General features: G+C 38.0%; 1 protein-coding gene across 1 annotated transcript; it reads right to left on the bottom strand.

The window, feature by feature from the left end:
* Positions 1-23077, bottom strand: LOC149799306 (uncharacterized). Its single transcript, XM_089958178.1, has 3 exons — positions 22604-23077; positions 1953-2052; positions 1-92 (listed from the first exon to the last, which is right to left on the bottom strand). Exons 1-3 carry the CDS (start codon positions 22751-22753, stop codon positions 1-3), a joined length of 342 nt encoding a protein of 113 aa, XP_089814304.1. The 5' UTR covers positions 22754-23077.
* Between the last annotated feature and the right edge of the window lie 758 nt (positions 23078-23835).

Genomic DNA, 23835 nt, shown 5'->3' with positions numbered 1-23835 from the left:
TCATTTGTTTTGTGAAATGTAAGAAGGATTCTCCACCTTCTTCTTGATGGGCACCACAGCAAGAAAAAGTCGGATGCTGTTCTCTATGCACACTAGAAAGGGATTGTGTTGATAACCTTTCCTGCCCATTGCACACGTCGGATTCAGGTTCCTTATGTCACATTATTCAAGGCACGAAAAAGTGCTTGCAAGTTGGAGCCTGGAAACTGGATGACAAGCAATCCAGGGAGACGAATGAGTGCATTTGAAGTTATATTTTTCAGCATCTAACCGATCTGCCAGTCTACAGAAAGCTGGCACTGGTTTTGAAGGCTGTGGGAGCAGCAGGGAAGTTGTACAGACCAGACGGTTCCAGCAAAATAAAGCTTCCTACGAGAACTTTCTCCGTAGAAGCCTCAGATTTCAAAAATAAACCTTCCCACGAAAAACAATTTGCGTAAATTCGACCCCGAGTGCAATTTTTGTGTGCAAATTATGTCATTCTGGATAAGTAAAAAATACAACTTTTCGGGGTGGGGGGGGGTGGGAAAATAATCGGGTGTCGAGTGTGCACGCAAGATTGGGGCTGCAGATACTAATTTTACCTCGCATTAAAACAATATAGTTGAAAATAAGATGAGTCCGAAAACTAGTACAGTTGGAGAACCTCATTCTGCTAGATTAGCGCGAGAGCAATTAGCTGCATTAAAGAAGCTCATTCCGACAAAACAATTATTTAAGAGAAATGTTCGTGGTTACGAAGATGTACAACATGGAATTTCAGAAACTTCGGCAAAATGGTTGAAGCCAGTGACCGGAACGATCGAACAAGTTGTACATGGCGACGAAAAAGATCCAGATACCAGGAAAAGGGGAATCTTTTCTATGTTGAAAGGTATTGAGGAACAATCACGAACATTACCCGAGCGATTAGCAATAGCAGCAGCAGCAGCGCAACAGGGGGGACAACCTGCAATTGCTTATAAAATAAGTAGTAAGGGAAAACCTGGATTAGGAAAACCTAGAGTAGGAAAATCGGGAGTAAAAAAAAGAAAATTTAATATCGATGATTTAAGAGAAAATTTCACCGATGAGGGATGGAATATAATATCACAACCGCTATCTACGATATATAGTTTAGATCAATTTGGTCAACTTGCGGAAGATATGTTTAGTACTCGAAATGAATATTTGACTGATATAGGAAGAGGAAGATATCGAAGTCGTAATAGTTGGTTTGGTCCGTTATATAGAATTTATGCGGGAAAAACACAGGCAAGTGAAAGGGATCCATTTTTAGAAGATTTTTAGAAGCAGCAGACGATAGATATAATTATAATAAACGAATGGCGGAAGAAAGAAAACAGCAAGAGAAAGAAAGAAAACAACAGGAGAAGAAAGAAAAAACTAAAACACGAGGGAGAAAAGTAATACCACAGGAAGATATTCAACCGCAGGAACCAATAATTCAACCAGAGGAATTAGGAGCTAGACCAAAGGAAAGAAAATCAAGAAAGAAAAAAGATCAGAGTGATGAACCGATAATTGTACCCGAATATAAATCATCACCGGCTAGTAGTTCGTTTAAAATTGATCCTAGTATATCAGCGGATAATTATTTGGATAAAAATTTGTTGCATTTAACCAAAGATTATGGATCAAAAATTATGATGGCTGCGGATGATTCTCCGAGCAATAAAAGATTCCTTTTGCGTAAAGATATTGATGTTGATAAAATCAAAGATTTTGATTGGCAGGCAATAATTTATTTTGGTAATCCAGGAAAACCAGTAAAATTTCAAGATGAAAAATTTTTAGATTTTTTATCGGATGTTGTTAAATACAGAACAGAGTTATCAGAGGGAAAAGCAAGAGCATCAACTTTAACAACATCTAAAAAGGTTAGTCCTAAAAAGTTTAGTCCTAAAAAATATTATAATCCTACAGAGGAACTTATTTCTAAATTAACATACCACAAACACGAACCATCACTTGAAGAAATTTCTGCTTTACTACCTCTTCTTCCTCGTCCCACTCCCCTTTCATTACCTGCAGGTGAGGAAAGTTCGCCACCTAAAAGTAAAAGTTCGCAACCTAAAAGTAAAAGTTCGTCACCCAAAAGTAAAAGTTCATCACCTAAGGGTTCACCACCCAAAAGTGATAGTTCTGAATCATCCTCCTTTGATCTTCGCCATACCCCTCAATTTCCTGAATTACGTGAAAGAGTGTATCCTTCTACAGAGCGCCCCTCCTGGCGACCCGCACCTCCAGAACCAACATCGACAAACTGGAAACCAAAAACACCTTCCCCCCCAGAAAAATGGAATGTCCCGAGAGATGAGGCCGGGGCGTATTCTAGATCCCGCTCATCTCCAATATTACAATATTCACCAGGGTCGTCTTCAGGGACATCACCAGGGTCAGCAGAGGAGGAGAAGAAATCTTCAACGCCGTCAGATGAAGTATTCTACGTAACGCCATTACAATCTCCGGAATCAAAAACAGGTAGCGGATATACAGTTTGCCCTGACAGTGTTGTCAATGATGTATCTCGCCTCGAAGTATTAATCGGAGGAAAGCGAGCCGGAAATAACTCCCGTGAGGTAGTCAACGAAGCATCAGATATTTGTCAGCGATTATTTCGCGGTGGCATCATTGATTCTCACATTTATAAAGAGTTTGTCGATGAACTCATCGATTAAATCAATACAATTGAAATAACATGATTGTTCACAAACATCAACGCAGACCTAAGCAGGTCCGCATAGTAAACTCTCGATTGCCCGTGTACAAATATATTCACGGTAACGGATTCGGCGATATCATTGGAAGTCTCGTAACACGAATAGTACCTAAAATCGGACCCGCTATCAAACAATTAGGATTAAAAGCAATAGGAAAGATCGGCGAGACTGCCGTTTCTGGTATCGGTAATTTGGCCAGTAAGGGTTTTAATGTTGTCAAAAATAAAATATTAAGTTTAACTCGTAAAAAGCAACCCGTCAAATTACCTATCACCAGAGAAATGCCACCTGAAGTCAGTAAAGCCATAAATGACGCAGCAAATAAAAAAATAAATGATCTAGCACAAGAAGTTGCTAAGACAAATCTAGCGCAGGAAGTTGCTAATACAAATCTAGCAAGGGAAGTTGCTAATACAAGTTTCATTTCAGGCAGTGGTCTTCGTTTTAGATGATATTCTTAATAATAAATGTTCGCACGAGTGTCAAACGAAGTGTTCGACATGGACGAGCCTGTAGGTAGAGACACATCAGTGAAAGATTTCCAGTATTTCTCGTATGACGCAGTGATACCAAATACTGATAATCGCCTGGAAATTCAAGTTCACGATACAACAAGATATTTTCTTCCATCTGAGGCATATATCGAAGTTACCGGGGAAATTATTAAAACGGATAATGTTAATCCCCTCTATGGAGCAGATTTTAGAGTCGGATTTGTCAATAACGGTATTATGGCATTATTCAAGAGTGCCACTTACACGATTGATGGAAGAGAAATTGAGTCAATTACCAATGATGTTGACTTAGCAACAACGATAATAGGTCTAGCGAGATACTCGGATGATTTTACTAGATCAGCTGGTCCGGGTATGATGTTTGCCAAAGATAATTCTGATCGTCCCGATAGTAGACAGCTTGATATCAGACAACCCAACGATCGTGCCGCTCCCCCAGCCCTCAATGCAAATATCCAAGATCTCCCTGTTGGCACTAATAATGATTACAATCTCGGATTTGCCACGCGAAAATTTATGCTACAAGGACAACGTAGAAGATTCTCTTGTGCTATTCCATTATCTCATATATTCGGATTTTGTAGGCATTTCAGAAAAATTATCTACGGGGCGAAGCATACCGTAACATTTATTAGAAAAGGAAATAGTGATGATGCTATTTGGCGAGAGGGTGATATCAATTACCAAACAAACGTGATACAAGTCGGAGATGCCGTAAATGCCGGTAGGGTAAATTTAACCAAATTTACTTTGTGGATGCCAGCGATAACTCCATCAATAATCGTGGAAGAAAAATTATTATCATTCATGAATCAAGGTGGTAAATCTATCATGTCATGGCTAACAACAACAACAGATTCAACAACTACTGATATTGATGGTGATTTTACTTGGCGCATTGCATCGCAGCAAGGTACCTCTGCACCACGGCATATCTTTGTCGCTTTTTTGCAGACACGAAGATATCATCAATTATATAGCCATATGATATTCGATAATATCAACGCAACGAACGTGTCACTGAGAGTAAATGGCCAACAGGAACCATCCGAGGAAATATCCATCAATTTTGAAAATTATTCGACAGCTCGCGCATATCATCGATTGCTAAGTTTCATGGGTCGCGATCAAAATATTGATACTGGATTGCAAATATCACAGCTAGATTTTAATAAACTTTATCCTATTTATTACTTTTCCTTGGAGCATCTCGATTTGGTAAAACAATCCGTCGTCGATATTCATTTCAAAGCTAGAATTCGAACAGGAAATAATTTATATAAGGTATTCGCGGTTATTCTCAGTGATAGAACAATGATCTTGGAAAGCATCAGTGGTAGAATGAGAATCATAGACGCTCCCGTAGAGAACATGTAACAAATTCCAAATTTAGATTAAGCGGTTATTAATATGCCATACGAACACGTTAGTGTAACTCTGACCCCGGGTCAGATGAAAAAGCTCCAATCAGCGATATCAAAACGATGTGGTATGAAACTAACCCTGAAAAACGATCAAATTCAAGGTGGACCTAACAAACTATCGTTGAGCAAAAGTCAACGTGAACGTTTCTCTAAGGCCAAATCAGCAAATACTGGTGTTCATGTGAGCCTTTCCATAGGAGCCATCAGAGACATGGTAAAAACAGGTGGTATTTTTCCATTGGCCGCGCTTATACCCGCGGTAATAGCAGGTGCAAAAGCATTAGGATTAGGCGCGCTTGGAGGGATAGGTTCCGCAATAGCAAAAAAAGTTACCGGAGGAAGATATCGTAAAAAAAAGGGAGGATTTCTCCTCCCTCACCTCATAGGATTATTAAAACAAAAGCAAGGATCGGGCCTTTATCTAAGACGACCCCCGTACGGATCCGGGTTAAGTCGAGCCTACCAGCCTCAAATTTAGATTTAATAAGTGAAGCAAAAAAAAAGAAAATAAAATTTTTCAGAGGCGTATTTATGCGAGATCAACTACCGGATAAACCGAATCGTACCGAGACAGGAATAATAAATCTCGATGATAATACCGGTCCTGGCACACATTGGGTTGCTTACGCGATTAATCCTCGCGAAGTTGTCTATTTTGATTCATACGGATTAGCACCACCAAACGAATTTATCAAATATGTATCTTCGTTGAAACTTCCGGTTTGGTATTCAACGCTTCCAACACAAACATTAACGGATCCACCAATATGCGGTCCAGAGTCAATTAACGTCCTTGATGTAATTTCAAAATCATCCAACCCTTATCGCAAAATTTTATTTGAATATACCGTAGATAAATATCATGGTTGACATTTACGGTAGATCCCTCTTTAGGAAAGAAAAAAGGGAGGCAGTCGACATTGATACATCAAAATTCGCAACCAAGAGCGATATTAACAATCTTCTATCATTGTCAGAGGTGGATCCTGGCGAGGTTGCTGTATTTCAAAATGCAGAAGGGCGATTACAAACTAGCAATGTAAAAATAGCTGATATAATCAAGCGAGAAGAATATAACGATCATATCGGTCAATTTACCCGCCAATCGGAGTTGGTATTAAAATCTATCGCTGATATTAACGATATCATCGCAGAGTTTCCGCCAAAAGCCGATCTCGTGGATATAAAACAAAAAAATAACGAGCTATCAGCGGCGTTACTTCTAAAAACCGATAAGGCATCACAGGATGATTTCCAGGAAAAAATAACAAAAAGATTTAACAAGCTAAATAATGATCTTAAAAAACTCGAGGAAGTATCAAAAAATCTCAATAAAAAACTCGACGAGGATATAAAAAAATTCATCGATACCTCCTCAACTACACACAGCGATCTCATCGAGAGAGTAAAATCCATCAACGAGGAAATTACCAAGATAAATATCTCGATGGGTGAGAAACCATCAATCGACGATCTCAGCAAAAAAATCAACGAGGAAATTATTAAACTCGGCGATGTTGTTGTTCCTGAATTTACCAAGGGGATTAACGTGATGCAAGGACAAATAGATGAGAAAATAAAATCCATCAACTATGAAATTAACGTGGTACGTGAATTGGCGCGTCAAAAGTTAGATATATCAACGTACGACGGAGAAATTCGAGATTTAAACACGAAACTTCTTGCTGCAACAGCAAAGATTGACCAATCCGTCGATAAAACTGGTCACGCCACTGACGTAAAACAATTAGGTAGGGAAATTATCGAAACAACCACAAAAATTAACAATATCAACACAAAAATATCGTCATTGAATATCCCAAGATTGGCGAAATTTTATGTGCCAGATCATTTGATAGATAGAATTATACGATGCAATCTAACATTTGTGTTAACCATAAATAATCTTACCTGGATACCCCAGAATAACACATTTAGCTTTACCGCGCCAATTGCTGGCGTATATCGAGCACATATTATCTCCGATATAAAATTTAAGGTACAACCGGATCAGAATTATAAAATTTATGAATTCTGCCCTGGATTTTTTATTATTTCGTTAAGTGAATATAGCAATGCAACATTCACGCTAGAACCGCCAGACAGAACCACCATGGGACCGGTGAATTATTTTGCAATTTTCGAATTTTTATCCGAATATACGCAATAATCCGTAATTGTTATCGTAGATTAATAAATGACCGCATCTGATTACCGCTACAATCAGGCGCGATCATGGCAGGATTCGTTAAAAAAACTCCTCGACGATTATCAGATAAAAATAAAGAAATATCAGCGTAGATTAGTTACTATTGATGTTGCTGTTTACGCAGTATCAGCTGTGGTCGCTGGTGCAGGAATAATTTTATCCGTTGTGACAACAATCGCGCCAATTGTAGCAACAATAATAATATCATCAACAACAACAATCGCCGGTGTTTTAAATATCATCGCAAAAAAGATATCCTCGTGCACAAGTGAAAAGTTATCATCGTACAAAAGTAAACTAACTAAGATCAATGACGCATACTCGAAATTATCATCGCTACTTTCTGAGAGTCTCAACGACGGTATTATATCCGATCTAGAATTTTCTGCAATGATCAGTATTTACTCGGAGATTGAACAAATGAATATTAATAATGTCCGAGCTAACCCAGATCGTGACAAACACGACGCCGCCGACAACGACGTTAATATCGCTAAGTTCAACGAAACCAGAATTTAGCATTAATTTTTCAACACCAATCAGCGTCAACGAAATTGCGTTAACACAATTGCGCGTCTATAATAGCTGGCCCAATGTTAGATCGAAATCATTTGGTAATTTGATGTCAAACAACTCACTTGTTTTTGCAAATAAAAATAAACCCGATGGAACACCTGATTGGATCGTCGTTGGTATACCAACGGGCAGTTATGAAATTGATCAGCTGAATAATGAGTTTATCACTAGAATATCAAATATAACCGGCGATGCTACTCCGGGAATAAAGATATCTGCACATGAACCGACGTTGTCATCGATGATAGAAGTGAAATCACCGTATATTGTTGATATTTACCAATCATCGATTAGAAACATATTAGGTTGGCCCGAGGTCGCACCTCTGGTAGAACCAAAAAAATCGGATGTTATTATTCCAGGTTGGTACGAGGAAGCTCTTCCAGAACTACCGGAACCAAAAAAAGAAGATTTTACCACCAACGAAGGATGGTATGGAGATATAAAACACAAACCTTTGATCCACAGCGCCATCAATCTCATGAATAACCACAAATTTAATCTAGTAATGTTCGCTTTCACTTTTATTAACGAAAGAATTCTCTCGTGGTTACCTCTTCCTAAAATTCCCCCAGATGTGAAAATCTTCGACGCTACCCACATTAACAGGATAATAGCCCCCATAGACGGTATCTTGGTAAGAAGAACTCTAGACGAGTTTATTCAAGAACACGAATTACAATTAAATTTATTGCGCGGATCATTTCATGAATGCATCCTAAATAAATCTGGTTCATGTAGCGAAATTATAAAACATGTGAAGATTTTAAATCAGCTTGCGAATGATATTGAATATTATCACAGTATGTTTATTCAGGCGATAGTCGACGATATATCAATTGCCGATTATATTCTTCCTATCAGCAAATTCGAGTTGATCAAAAACTCAGGAGAAAAACAAAAATTCATGAGAGTATTTGAATTAACCAATGAAACGCTACCAAATTTCAAATTTCCCAATTCTGATTTTGATGCGATGAGAAAATCCGTCACTGATACCATTGATGATTTATTTCCGAAATTACATGCCGCATGGACTAAAAAAGTACATTCAGAATTGATTCTCAAACACAATAACGATTCGACTAATGGTGGACGGCACATATCGCCGGGTATCGTTAATATAACGGAAGTTATCGCGATTTATCTTCACGCGGATGTTGTCGAGGGCAGCTATAATGTTGATGCGTCAATGTCGAATCAAGCCCATCAGGGATTTGTTTTGTATTCGTTTTCACCTAGTGCCTCTCCTGGTTATTTGATAATAAAGGAGCCGGTAAATCCGTTCTACCTGCGATGTCATAATCGATTATTGACGAGAATAAATTTCAAACTAACGGATCAAAAAGGAAATTTACTTGATATACGAGGAGAAACTGTTAGTATCAATTTGCTAGTAAGATCGTAAATCTGTCCACGGGAAAAAATGGGCGAAAAAAATAAATAAAAACCAGGGGAATTTTCAAAATTAATCTTTTTTTTTTTGTTTTGTGGAGATATTCAGGAATCGGAAGATTCCCTAATTTTACTTTCATCGATAAGTCTTTTCAACTGTCTGACACGCGAACTTGTAATTTTTCGTGATTCATATGCGTCAGATAAAATCAATCTAGCATTCTCCACCAACATCGATAATTTAACAAAATCCTCGACGCGATCATCGCTGACTGTCGAAAGTGATTGGTATATCGCAATCTGGATTTTCTTTATTAATTTATACTCCGACGGTAGCGTATATTTGTATTCAAGTTTTCCTTGAACAATTGTTTCGAATTCCGATCGAATTTTATTCGTGTCTAACTCCGATGAAAGATTTATTTTTTTCTTCAGATCATCAATCGCTCCAATGATGTCGTTTATAGTTTCCTCATTCATTATATTAATTTTGTAATATTCAATTATTCTTCATCCTCGATTTCCGAATCAAATATTATTCGAGTATAGGAGAATTTAATCCACGCATCAGCATCATAAGAAAACGTTGCATTATATTTTCCTTCTGCAACTCGTTGTACCGAATGTGAGTCAATAACGAAATATTTCGCAGCTGCACTCATCGACTCGAAGGCGAGTTCCTCGCCTGTTGCTTGATTTACTGATTTGACGGCCCTCGCATATTTCGGATATTTGCCGGTATTACCAAATTTATTATTATCACTTGGAGTTACAGCCCGGAGATTGGAAGGTTTGTTATTTAATTTATTTCCGTCGATATGATCGATGACAAGTCCAATTTCTATTGGTCCGTAAAAACACTCGAATATAAACCGGTGATAATAATAATTCGTTTTTCTTTGTTTGTTTGTTTTGTTGACAGTGAAGGCAAGATAACCAAATTTACCAACGAAACCAACACGATTCTTCGTTTTTATGTTTCTGACAGTACCATCTGATGATGCCTCGTATCCACTGATGGTTGGATGTGATCTATACTCGTTCGTGATTTTCATTACAGGAATCGTCAATTTCATTTCCATATATGATATTCTGTTTGTTTAAATCGTAATTTGCTTTGAATCGATTAATATAATCTTCTTCGCAAGTTATTATCGAGGAAGATTTTCTTTCATAATATCTCCGTAACTCACGATAATTTTTCCCTCCACAGGACAAACACAATCGTGTCTTTCCTCGAGTGCCAACTTGACAAACTAAACATCGTTGTGGTCCTTTACTACCTCGTCGAATTGCATAAATATGAGCTCCGCAATATTCACCTCTGCAGGATTTATCGCATGATTTTGTTGATCCAACTGTTATCCATTTGCATTGCATTATATAATTTAAACATTTGTCTAAAATATAATAATGGATGCATTTGATCTTGATGAGGCAGAATATATCATTCCAGAGGTAGATCGTGCGAAGAAGGAATTCTTCGATGATGGAGCTATTCATGTTTGGTCGACATGGAAAACTAATTCTGTTGATGCTACGATGAATCTGGAACGGGCCAAGAAGATAATCGAGCATATAAAAAATTCGCATTCCGAGGAGCGATTTATCTTTGGAATAAAATTCATCGCACAAATGCCTGACGACACTTGGATTATTCGCGATAAACGAGATCCAATACGTGGCGGTAAGAAAAATGTTATTCTTGATAAAAATTCGAAACCAGGATTATTATTGGGAATTGACGGTCCTTATTATACCAGGGCATATCCATCTAGTGCTGTTGTTTATGGAATTTATCGGCTAAATAATAATCCTGACATGAAAAATCTACCTGCGATGAAAGAATCACCGATGATAAATTGCGTTGCCGAGCGCGTTATCGAGCACATGAAAAACGCACGACGAGGATCTGGTCTGACTCAATTAAGATTGGATAAAATTAACACGTGGGCAAAGACAGTTGTTGATGGTGCATCGATTGACGATGTTGCTGCGTTGAGCACGAAACTTAAATTTCCTATCACGGTTAAAACACTATCGGGAGAAATATTATATTCATCGCCGTATAATTCTCGAGGAACACCAATCGAAATTGTTGATCATAATTCACATGCGTGGTCGCAGTCGGTAATGATATTCCCGCGAGATCGCGCTGTTAAATTTTATCCCGTGGAATCTGCAAAAGATAATTCCGATGCAATGTTTAGGTATATCAAAATATTAGCCGCGTCTGATCCAATATCGGTTTGGTTATTCTCGAGTGAAGAAAAATATGATCAGTTTATCCTGCCGCGAGGAGATATTTACCGAGATGAAATATTACACGAATCGATGAAAAATATCGCGGAGAAATATTCGACAAATCCTGATCAGCTATTAACGAACTGCTTTACTGTTCCATCTGTTGCTGCTCACGCTGCCAGAGAGAGAAATTCGTGGAAACCTACAAGGAATGAATTTCTCAATGATATTCAACTTAGTTGTATCGAATACGGCCATGGAGGATTATGGAATACCAAGTATTATTTCGAAGATATGATCTCTGTTGATATGAGCGCATGCTATCCTGGAAATTTTCTCGGATATGGTGATTGTGCAGATTACTTTGCTAAATTTGGTCATCCCACCAGCGAGATGACGAGAGTTGCAATTAACGGACCGTTACCTGATTTTGTCATGACAGGATTCGCTCACGTAACTTCGTTCGAACTTGCTGAAAATTTACATAAAATTTGTTATATTTGGTTTGGTCGGCATTTATCTCAACGAAGATGGGTCCCTACGGTTTTGTTGAGATATATGCTGGATTCGTCGATGTTAATATCGTTGACGGTAAGCGAGGCGATTATATCGTATAGAAAGCAGACCGAGGTGTGGTTGCCAACGGATTGTGAAAATGCGAAAGATATCGGAAGAAAAATAATTGGTAAATTTACTCAAGGAGGATCAGTTGATCATAAACACCGACACGCTAGGTTATTTATCAATGATGCCGAGATGGATTTTATTATCGCCGATACAGTGTCGAGAGGAATATTCTGCAACAGAGAAAATATTATTATTGATGGAACGAAGTTAGGTACCGTGATTAGTTACCTCGATGGGGAATCAGCGCAGTATACGCATTTGAGATCGTCAATGCTCGCCTACGTCAGTATAAATTTGTTGTCAATGATAAATAAATTTTCTGATATCGCGGTAAGGGTTGCGACGGATTCATTTTATATAGATAAGAAATATCAGTGTAGATTAGAAAATTTAATCACTGATGGATCTTGGGGAACTTGGAGAATAAAAAACGAAGATATTCTAGATTACTGTGAGGACGCGGATGTTGAAGATTGCGATAAGTTTCATAAAGATAAATGCGATGAAGTATCAACGGCCGCATCCGCATTCGATCCGATTTCACGAAATAAATTTGTATACATGAACGGTCCTGGTGGTAGTGGTAAAACAACACGAGCGATAAATTTATTTTCAAAATCCGATATGGTTGTGTTGACTCCAACTCATAGATTAGCGCGAGAAATAAGACAACGCGGCGTTAATTCTGGCACGTATCACAGTTATTTCAAATACAGCGGTGGATTGTGGGATTCGGCTCGTATGGGAAACAAATATATCAACAAGATTATAATATTTGATGAAATTTGCACGGTAAATTTAGTTGTGTTAAAATCATTCCTGGGTTGGCTGGAAGGAAAAAATACCGCTGTGGTAATGTGCGGAGATCACGGTCAACCCGATCCTATTGATGGTGAATCTCCTCATGAATGGCTCAGAAACTTCGTTGACTATTACGAGGAAATCGACGCTGATTATAGATCTGATGATATTTTACTGACCGAGTTTAAGAAAATAATTCGATTACAACCGAATAAGTTTCAATGCGATGTAATGAGAAAAATAATTGACGAGACTCCGATGGATATTTTTCTAAATTTGTGGCGTCCAGATCATCTGATTGTTGCTAGCAGAAAAATTGTTCGCGATGTTATTCAGGAAATGTTATTCAAACTTCATTGTGAGAAATTTCCAACATTACAGGTACCGTTGTGTTACAGGCCCGCTGATACCAGGAAACAAAATATTAATGTTATTTTGCCATGCGGAGAAGAAAAAATATTAGTTTTGAACGATATTATTTTCGTTGATATCAATCTTGTCAATGATGCGATAAACGCAGAAAGATCGCCATGGAAACTCGGATACGCAACAACGATACATTCATCGCAGGGATTGACTGTACATGGCCAGGTTTGGATCGTCGATGATAGAATTTCTTGGTCAAATTTAGTTTATCTAGCCGTGTCTCGAGTAAGAAAATTATCTCAGTTAGGTAGAATTAAATTTCACATTAACGATGCTGGCGGTAGTTGAGTATCTTTCGGAATTATTTGTAATTCTTCTTTGGTAAATCCTCGTTGTGGCGCTAGCGAATCTAAGAAATAAATTGCTGGTCTTCCTGACGATCTTGTTACAGCTGATATTTTATGTGTCGTAACACTCCAAGTTGGATCAGTTGCTCTTTTTCTTCCTCCCTCAGCTTCTCCTTCCTTGTATAAATATCTTACAATAACACTACCTAGCACAGGCGGAATTGTGGAACTTCGCTTTAGTGGTATATTTGTTTTTGTGATTGCAATTGCGGGCTTCATTGCTATTATTCGAGTTACTTCGTTATTTAGCGCGTTAATCACATGAGGCAATCTTGTTACCCAATCGTGAGATCGATTATCTTGAATAAATTCGCGCGCGTACTGATATCCGAAAAATCGTTCTGCAAGAGTTTTATTGAATCTCTCAACGATAGCTTGATTGTGATGAACACCTACAATACCGCGACGGATTTTAACATTATTCTTTTTCATCAGTGAAGTAACCGCGCCAAGAAATTCTCGACCTGGATCAACCTGGAGAAGCTTCGGCCATGTTAATGGAGATCGTGAATAAATTTCGCTAAATGCCTTAGCAATCTCTGTTGCTGTTTTATTCGATAACGGTTCCGCTTCCTTGTATCTGCTAGCGATATCAACAACCGTCAACACGTATTTATATGTGACTCCGTCGACGGTATCGTAAGGAAGAAACATAAGATCAGCCTGATGGACTTCATTAGGGACGCTGACAGAGAAACTCGCATATGATATTTTCTTAGGCGGAGGAAGATAAATTTGCCAGACTGCCTGTTTCGATAGCCACGATTCAGCAACGGATTGTTTTACTTTTGCTGCCTTGGCGAGTTTGGCAATTGCTGATTTTCCTCGCCAGAATCCTCGCGGAGAATAATATATCTGCTCCATTATTATTTACCAGCACCGAATACTAATTTACCTTTCATCGCGCCTTTTATCAACCAAGTTGCCAATTTCTCTTTGAAACTTTTGTCAGGAATCGCGTCTATTGCATGAATTAACCTAATATCAGCGAGATGTCTTTGTTGTAAATCCCCGCTACGATACGCAAGATCATGATAGTAACACGCGTTATCGATGGCGTTTACTGGATCTTCGCCGGGATTTGGTTGATCATTATTGTTGAGTCTCATATCTAGCCTCGTACCGGGTCCACAGTAATTATATCCTGGCAGATGCTTCTCTCCGGGATATTTCGCCCAAGGAGCTCCAGGTAGATTTGTTAAGGAGGTTGTGATGTCTCCTCCGGTTCTTCTATTTTTTTTTTACAAATTTAAACTTTCGCGTGCTACAAACTTCGCATTCTCCTGCAATTGCGTTCCTGTTATTGCGTGTGACGATTTCGGTTGGATTTATCGTAGCTGTGCGCGTGCGACACTTAACACAATATAGATCCATGTATTCTAGTAACATGAATGTAATTGATTTTTCAGCCACGAAGCGACGCGAGCAGGTGAAACACAACGCGGTGTTACCGAATTCGATAAGGATGATAATTATTGGCCCGTCCGGTTCTGGAAAGACGCAGTTGTTGCTAAATTTGATAACACTGGACAACAAATTTTTACAAAAGTCATGTTACTGAAATAAAATTAGTCAATTCTTATCAATTTTTATGTGCTGAACACGAATATGACAGTCAAATTGCAAAATTGGCTCTAGTTTTTTTGTAATCTGCAAGAAATTAATGTTTACATAACGAAATGCATTCCAATAGTAAAAGGTCAACTGTAATAGCCTACCTATAAAAAATCAAGTCATTGACTACATCTTAGATTTCTTCGCCTGTCTCTTGTACAGCTGTTCGGGAGCATCTCTGAGGAGTGTCCAGCAGTAGTCAGCCAGCATTGTAGTGGACCATTTTCCCTGGTATCTTTGTTCCATTGTTGCGATATCTTGATGAAAACGTTCGCTGTGTTCATCACTAACAATACCACAGTTGCTAGGAAAGAAATCCAAATGGGAATGAAGGAAGTGAATCTTTAGAGACATATTGCAGCCAAGTTTCTTATACTTCATCAACATGTCTTCTACTAGTTCCTTATAGTTTTCTGCCCTAACATTTCCGAGGAAGTTTGTAGAAACTAGGCGAAAAGCATTCCATGCTTGTTTCGCGTCACCTTCCAGCAAGTTGTTGAACCGGTCATCTTTGAAAAGCTCTCGAATCTGAGGACCCACAAAAACTCCCTCTTTAATCTTTGCTTCGCTGAGTCGAGGGAATTTTTCATGCAGGTATCGGAATGCTGGCAAAGTCCGGTCAATGGCTTTCACGAAGTTCTTCATCAAACCTAGTTTGATGTGAAGGGGTGGTAGCAAGATTTTCTGAGCCTCAACCAGAGCTGGGTGTTGGATATTCTTCTCTCCAATGGCTACATTCTGCCTGTGAGTCCATTCCTTCCTCATGTAGTGCATTTCCCTTGCTCGGCTATCCCACTCGCATAAGAAACACATGTATTTTGTATATCCTTGCTGCAGTCCCATTAAAAGGGCAACTACCTTCAAATCACCACAGAGGTGCCAGCTGTACTTGTTATACTCAATGGAATTCAGTAGCTGCCTTAAGTTATCGTATGTCTCTTTCATGTGGACAGCATACGCTACTGGAATAGATGGAAGAATGTTTCCATTGTGCAAAAGCACAGCCTTGAGACTCAGTTTCGAAGAGTCCACAAATAGTCTCCATTCTTGTGGGTCATGAGTGATTTTTAAAGCATTCATGAGGCCCTCAATATCGGAACAGAATATCAGATTACTTTCCTTTCTGAAGAAAGGCTCCAATTGCTGGTGGCGCTTTCGATATGCAGTAATTGTGACATCTTCTTCTAGAAGATTCCATTGTTGGAGTCTTGATCCTAGCAATTCTGCCTTGTTCTTTGATAAGTCCAAATCACGAATCAGGTCATTTAGTTCTTCCTGTGTTATTCTGTGTGGGGTTGATGATGCACCGCAGTGAAAATCTGGATCACTGCATGCTGATGGACCAGGAGAAGAACAGGTCGACTCACCTTTGTCTTCGTCAGATGAATCAAGAGAATATTCTGCTGGAGGTTCTGGAATAGGAAGTCCCTCACCATGTGGAACTGGTCTCAATGCAGACGGAATGTTTGGATAGACTATTCTCGACTTCTTTCGCTTCATTATTCCGCCGGAAAGAGGAGGAACCAAGCAGAAGTAACAGTCATTTAGGTGGTTGCTTGGCTCTCTCCACACCATTGGGACTGCAAACGGCATTGATGACCTTTTGCAATTCAACCACTGTGAAAGCTGTGTTGTACATGTAGCACAGCATATATGCGGAGCCCAAGGCTTGTCTTGGTCACCAACCTTGCATCCGAAGTAAAGATGATATGCCTTCTTCACTTGAGAATTGATACTTTTCTTCTGGTTGGCAAATGTCACTTCCCCACAAATATAGCAAAAATTGTCCGCGGTATTAACACACTTTCGAGGCATTACTGTTCTTTATTGTACGTAAATGAATAAAATAATAAGTTTTATGTAACAGTAGCTTGAACTGTCTCGCACAACGTCTAAAATATTTTAAATGCTGAACCTATCTGATTGGGCTTTATATAGTACACTGCTTACGTCAGCTTCAGCAGCCGCCTGGCATTAGTATAATAGGCCTACACATGTATAGTACACTGCTGACGTCAACTTACTTAAGCAGCCGCATGGCATTAGTATTGCATTGCATCAGAAAATGATGCAATCAACTGTGGATGATGTTAGCATGATGGTATTATGCAATGTTACATCATTATTCCGGATGTTGCTGCAGTCCTACTGGAGAAATTTACACAGTGAAACATAGAAAATGAGGTATATGAATATCTTCAAAACGAGAGCCAATACAAATTTTTCACGGTTATATTCGTGTTCGGCACACCAAAATACTACAGATTAGGGCCTTTTCAAGTCAGTAATGATTTCACTGTTGACCAGTGTAATGCGATGGTTAAAATGGGATAAGTTGTATTTGGTTGCACCGTCCGTTGATGATCAGCGTTGTTATCAAGTACTAAAGGAATTCAGCGACAATACCGACGAAGGCACGATCGAATTCATCACAGACATCAATGAAGCTCCATCAGTGGAAAATTTAGATGGCGATGTTAATAATCTTGTTGTTTTCGATGATGTCATGCTGGATAAGCAAACTAATCCGGCTAGGATATTCTCGCGTGGCAGACACAAGAATACCGATGTTATTTACGTGACACAGAGATATACGCAAATTCCAAAGGTAATTAGGGACAATTGCAATATCTTATCAGTTTTCAATGGCGTTGATACTCACACGTTGAGAAATATTCATCAGACTTGGTGCAACGGCGATATGGACATAAACAAATTCAAAATTTTCTTCAGCCGCGCCCAGGCAACACCGCATGGTTTCATCACGATTAATCTTCATGATCCGCGTAGTAGATATCGAATCGGTCTTGATCAAATTTATTCATGAGATCTGCAGCCCCAATCTTGCGTGCACACTCGACACCCGATTATTTTCCCACCCCCCCACCCCCGAAAAGTTGTATTTTTTACTTATCCAGAATGACATAATTTGCACACAAAAATTGCACTCGGGGTCGAATTTACGCAAATTGTTTTTCGTGGGAAGGTTTATTTTTGAAATCTGAGGCTTCTACGGAGAAAGTTCTCGTAGGAAGCTTTATTTTGCTGGAACCGTCTGGTCTGTACAACTTCCCTGCTGCTCTGTGGGCTTTGGTCATTTAATCCAAATAAGTACAAAGCTGATGATTTTGCTTCTTCTGTGGTAACTGATGATAGGCCTAATGCGTGTCAACAAGCACTACATATGTCACCACAACTGATCGAATCGAATCAAATAAGACAGCTGATCAGCTGTTGGTTACTGGCTGCATAGTCATGTCGGAAGGGTCAGGTGATGCAGAAACATCTGGTCAAGAGGACAAGACAGCTGAAAAACAATTAGTTGCATTCATATAGCTATTGCAGTGGACTGGCGATACAGCAACATCGAATGAGGGAAATAGGTCAGCTGATGATCAATCGCTTGGTTACGTTATGATCACTTCAGACAATGCAGAAACATTGACCGAACCAAGCAAAACTGTTGAATTTCTGCTAACTGGTAGTTCTACAGCCTCTGTGGATGGGTCGGGTAATCCAGAGACAGACAAATACAATTTATACTCAGTCACCTGATAATCAACAAACACATCACTCCGCCATCGCCGTCGAGGAGACAGGCAATCGGAAAATGTTTGACGAAGTTATTCTTGCTAGAAGAACGGAAAGTGATACCTTAGTGGTATCTCATAACGAATGCCAAAAATGTAGACGATTAAGCATTTATAAACATTATGCTTAAATATTTTCCAAATCCTAGAATATCCAGTCAGCGCACAAGAAAGCAAATAGCAGAAGGTACCATGAACTTATCATCATTGCCGTATAAAAAGATGCTTATTGAAAGCAAAGAAAGACGATAGCAGATACAAAACGCAAATGTGAGAGAAATGTACAGGCAAGTGGGAGCAAACGGAATGAAATCAAAGTTTCAAAACACAAAGAAATGCAGAAGAAAAAGACGTAGACATGTCGAGAAGACAAAAAGATAGGTAGAAAACCATCTAAGATTATGAAGACAACTTGTATAGAGGACCATGAAAAGGGGAAAAAAGCTTCGGGTCCAAATTGAGTTGCCAAACATGATCTTACCTTGTCACCAGACACAACACATATAAAGACAACAGTTGTGCAAACTGCGAATCTGAATATGGAGGAAGTGATGATCCATAATAGAAGATTCCTGGTCGCAGTGCAAGGAATGTTCCAGGTGGTGCCATTAATTATGTGGCACCACCCTCAATATGCAAATTTGCTGTGTTAAGTGTGAGTAATAAAGAATTTACCCTCCTGGTAAATGCTCCTCATTCACGGCTTTTGGGCTTTGTCTTTTTCTTCATTAACTATGGAAATAAGGGACTAATTCGATCTGAGCATTGTTCTAGCTGTCTGCTTATCCACATTGTTGTGTTAATTTGAATGATGCAACAGTATGTAGTTTTAGCATCATTGCCATATATAAAATGTCCATATAGGAATAATCCTTGATTTTACAGTTCAATAGTATCCCCGTAGTTTTACAGACTTTTACAGATGTTGAATGTATTTCGGGGCAAAATGGCCCGGAGGGTGCAGTTTTACCATTTTTCAGTTTTCTCGTAAATAGTTTCTTCATTGTAGCCAAACATCATTCGTGATGTTAAACGTAACGCATATTTTAAATAAATTGTCCAATGGCAAAAATTATAAAGTAAATCATGCCGTAAATAACCAAAAGTTGTTAAATGGGGCGTTTTGCCCCCTCTACCCTACTCTTAAAGTTCGTATGATTCCTAGGGATCAGCAAATGTCAAAAAGGTTAAAGTTCGTATGTTTCTTGTTAGGTTTGTTTGACGAACATCCGGTCTGATGTGCATGTGCGAAGAATATGTTGTCATGAAGAAAGGTATTGACAATAATGCACAACGAAGTACCAACCATCGATGAAACATATGCACGTTAAGGTTTAATGTTCTTTCTGCACATTTTTAGGAGATTAATTGATTGAAATAATCAGAAACAGTATTTGCCCTGCTGTTAGTGATGAAACATCATCAATTCATTTGACGTCGATACAGTTATCATAATGTAATAGCAACCACGGGCTTGAAAACAATTCAAAGTGGCAGCTATTTACATTCTAGATCTTTTCGCTATCAAGCGACTGAAAAGGTTCGAGTCTTGGCGGTTAGTGTAGCAATAATTACAAAATAATTTAAGCTTTTGGGAGAAGAATATCCAGCTTTATTTACCTTGATCTGTAACTGATCGTTGTTCCGAATGTTCATTTCTCCGAAAGTTCGTTAAGTCCGAACTATTTCGTAAAAGAGTGCTATTTTGCTAACATTCTAGTCCAAATTTCCATTTTTCCGAAGAATCACAAGTTCAAAGAATATTGGGACCAATAGCCCATGGTCATAGGTTCTATGATTTGAGGGTTCATAACATTAAAGATAAAATATGAAATGTTACCCAGTTCGAAGGTTCCTTAGAAGGTTTCTGACAACGAGGAGTTCATAGGTCCTAAGGTCTATAAATCAAAAATATTTGAAAAAGGGTTCACAAGTTCGTATGAAAATATTTATAAATGGGTTCATTGGTTCGAACATTCAGTATTACCAATATATATATGTTTATTGTTCAGAAGTGCATTTCGATCCAAAATATATGAAAAAGGTTCATTTTTCTAAACGTGTCCTTAGTGTGAATATATCCAAAAAAAGGTCACTTTGAGCAGGATTGATGTTTTCAAAACTCGGAACATATCTGAAAAGGAGTCTCAAATTAGGTTTCATTTGATAGATGAATTTTAAAACATAAAGGCATTTATCGTGTTTAACAAAACGTTCAATTAATTAAGAAAGGCACCTCGTCACATCTCTTAATACAGCAACCATTCCAATAAGCCATTGGAAAATACAATACAGCAACCAGTCAAACTAACCAATGGAAAATACTGATTGACCGTCTTATTTCTTTTATACAAAATTAGTTACATAAAAATGTAACGCCTTTTTGAAACGATTTAGATTTATAAGGAAAAATAAAATATTTGTGTTTCATTATTATTAAATCTTGTTTTCGTTCGAGTATTAAGTTATACTATCAGTATTACTTTATTAGTTGCATTATCTTGCTTTACTTTGCTTAGCCATCGATTAATTTCAAACGTTAATGCTTGACCTTGGGTCATCCCTGCATCTCTTAGCATTCATAACGCTATTACATAAAAGACTCTAATAGTCATTCATATTTTTTAATTTATTAAAGTTGTTATAATAAGTATTTATATAACTATACACGAAAAATCAATTAAATGGGGACTGCAGTTTATTTATAAAAGCTGTCCAGTTGTCTTCAATGTTGGATTTAACTGGATTGTATTGTTTGTATTATTACTGTTTATATTTGTTGCAAAGTGTTATATATAGCCAACGTGACAGTGACTTGCTTGTACATATCCCAAAATCAATGGCGTTTGTATTCTAAAAGAAAGCTACATTGATTTGAAGTTGCATGGCCATCAAACAAATAAAACGTTAACAGACGGACGGAGGGAAAAGTTATTTAAGTCGCCGTTATCTAGACCTTGACTGAACCAACCCCTCAATAATTTCCGTCCTATATGAGAAATATTTATAGGAGGTTGTATTACCATCGGACAAATTTATATCAAGTTATCGTCCAGAAAAGAAAGGTTTGATAACGGACAAAGAGCTATTTTTAGCAAACTTTTCTTTTCAGGATATTTTAAGAACTAACCTGCACGTGACGTTTTTATAACTTACTCGCGAATAACATTCGTGTAAAGTGTAATGTCCATCAGATGATAAAATTTATATAATACGGAAAAGTTACGAACTGTCAGAGGGACGGACATACAGACGGAAAACCGTAATAATATACGTTACGCGAAATGGAGGATGTACACAAAACGCCGATGGAGACGAGTAAATTTTGGTGAATTTAAAATAAATCATTAGATCTTTTATCAGACAAAACTACACGACTGCAATGACCATACATGTGATATTCGCAATATTGGTCAACCAGCCCTTCAGTGGTCATACTTTAAAGTTAGATTTGTATATATTTGGGGAAAATCACTTACTTAAATAGACTCAACTAAATTTTAATAGTATCGTGTGTGTGTGTGTGTGTGTGTGTGTGTGTGTGTGTCGTTATGACAGCTTAATGTTTAAACTTCCTTTCTGATTTTCTTTCAGGGACTCTTCAGGTAAATGAACCAACGATTATTAATTAAATTTCGGACGCATAACCGTTTCGTTTCATTCCAGTTGAATCTTCGGACTATTAGCCCTTCTTTCGTACCAATGAATATTCTAACGCACCTTCAGACTACTGATCCTTAAGGTTATTGAAACATTCTTTTTGACTGATGAACCTTTGAATCAGTGAGACTTCCAAACAGTGAGACTTCGAATCAGTGAGACTTCGAAACAGTGAACCTTTCGTTGGTAGCATAGACCCTTCATACTATCGACATATAACGGCCAAGAACAGATCCTAAATACAAAAAATGTTTTTGATAATAACATTCGATTAAGTTAAATGCAATATATCCATATAATTTTAAATCTTATTACTGTAACGTTGTCATGGAAACAAAAAGAACGTATTATTAGGGCTCAGTGGACTCATATAATTGATTATGCAAGCAAGGTGTTTGCTTAATAAAGGTGATTTTCAAGGTAGATTTAAATTTACATGTTAGTCACATTACCTGAATTTTGCTAACTAAGTTGTAATTCTCCTTAACCTCAGGTCCGATAACAACGTACAGTCCCTCGTATCCGTTGTTGATCAGTTCCAGTTTGGAGAAGACACAAGTACAATAGGAAATCACAACGACAGTCAAGATAAAACCCTTCATGGTCAACCTCGTACTATTTGAATAATACTACTGTGAGCACTTTGTTGTCATAATATCTGTCTTCGAACATTTCTACCACTTCTTCACGTGACAGAGTAAGCGAATATTTCAATCAAACTTTGACTGCTTTTCAACTCCTTTTAAGGCCTCCTACTTCCTCGATTACTATTTTCCATGTTGCAGTTCCCATTAAATGATGCTGGAATTTAGTCTGAACAACACTATCATGTGATGATCATAGTGCTTGTAAGACACTAAAATACAAGAATATATACCTTTTCACAGGGACAAATGTCCCCTTATTTTGGATACAACACACCTTTATCAATACTTTAAAGATCTGGCATGACCTAATCGTCGTAAATATCATATTCTGGGAATACTATTTTTGGATAAACGTCAGTCAGGGATTTTTTGGTCACAAAAGACAAGGATGTGGCCAATATACAAAGTATAAAACTTCCTGGTTGGTTCTATGTCATTAATGATAATTATGGTGTTTGCCTTTGTTGAGTATTTCAAAATGGTTAGGAATCGGGGGAAGAGACAAAAATGCATATGTATTTATTGGCTTGGCGTGAACAGAAAAGTCGACATATTCAATATGCAGCAAGATAATAAAAGTAAAGGCAGCTCTTTTAAGCTTTTATGTTTATGTGGTTGTTGTAAGAAAGAGATGTAACGTTAAACAAATTTGAAAATAACAGACAAGAAACATTTATTGCATTATAAATGTCACAAAGGATTTTAAGAATGCGTATTTGTGAATGGTGAGACAATATTTAGCGCACCATATTATATTATTTACATTATATTATTATGAATAGTATAAAATACATTTTTTCCTTCTTTCCATAATTATTTATATGATCGTAATCATCATTGTCATCATCATCCCTCTTCCCGTTGCCGAGCTGCTAATCCTTACAGGTCACTCCCATTTTACTTCTGTTTGCATGGGTTCGAGTCTCGGCTAAACTAACCTGGGTATGTAAGAAAGCTTGCCGGTAGAATCCCGTTGGTCGGTAGTTCTTCCCGTGTTATTCCCGGGTTCTTAGTCAAACAAATATACTGACATCCAT

Source organism: Sinohyriopsis cumingii, chromosome 5, assembly GCF_028554795.1.
Source record: "Sinohyriopsis cumingii isolate HCF-2022 chromosome 5, ASM2855479v2, whole genome shotgun sequence".
Classification (NCBI taxonomy): Eukaryota; Metazoa; Mollusca; class Bivalvia; order Unionida; family Unionidae; genus Sinohyriopsis; species Sinohyriopsis cumingii.
Note: the sequence above shows the minus strand (reverse complement) of the source record. Positions and strands in the feature narration are given on the sequence as shown.

Coding starts and splice junctions, on each gene's coding strand:
- LOC149799306 (XM_089958178.1), bottom strand. CDS start 22,753: ATGAAGGGTTTTATCTTGACTGTCGTTGTGATTTCCTATTGTACTTGT. Junction 2,053..22,603: donor ACTTAGTTAGCAAAATTCAG/GTAATGTGACTA, acceptor TTTTACTTTTAG/GTGGCGAACTTTCCTCACCT. Junction 93..1,952: donor AGTGATGGTTCGTGTTTGTG/GTATGTTAATTT, acceptor ATCCCTTTCTAG/TGTGCATAGAGAACAGCATC.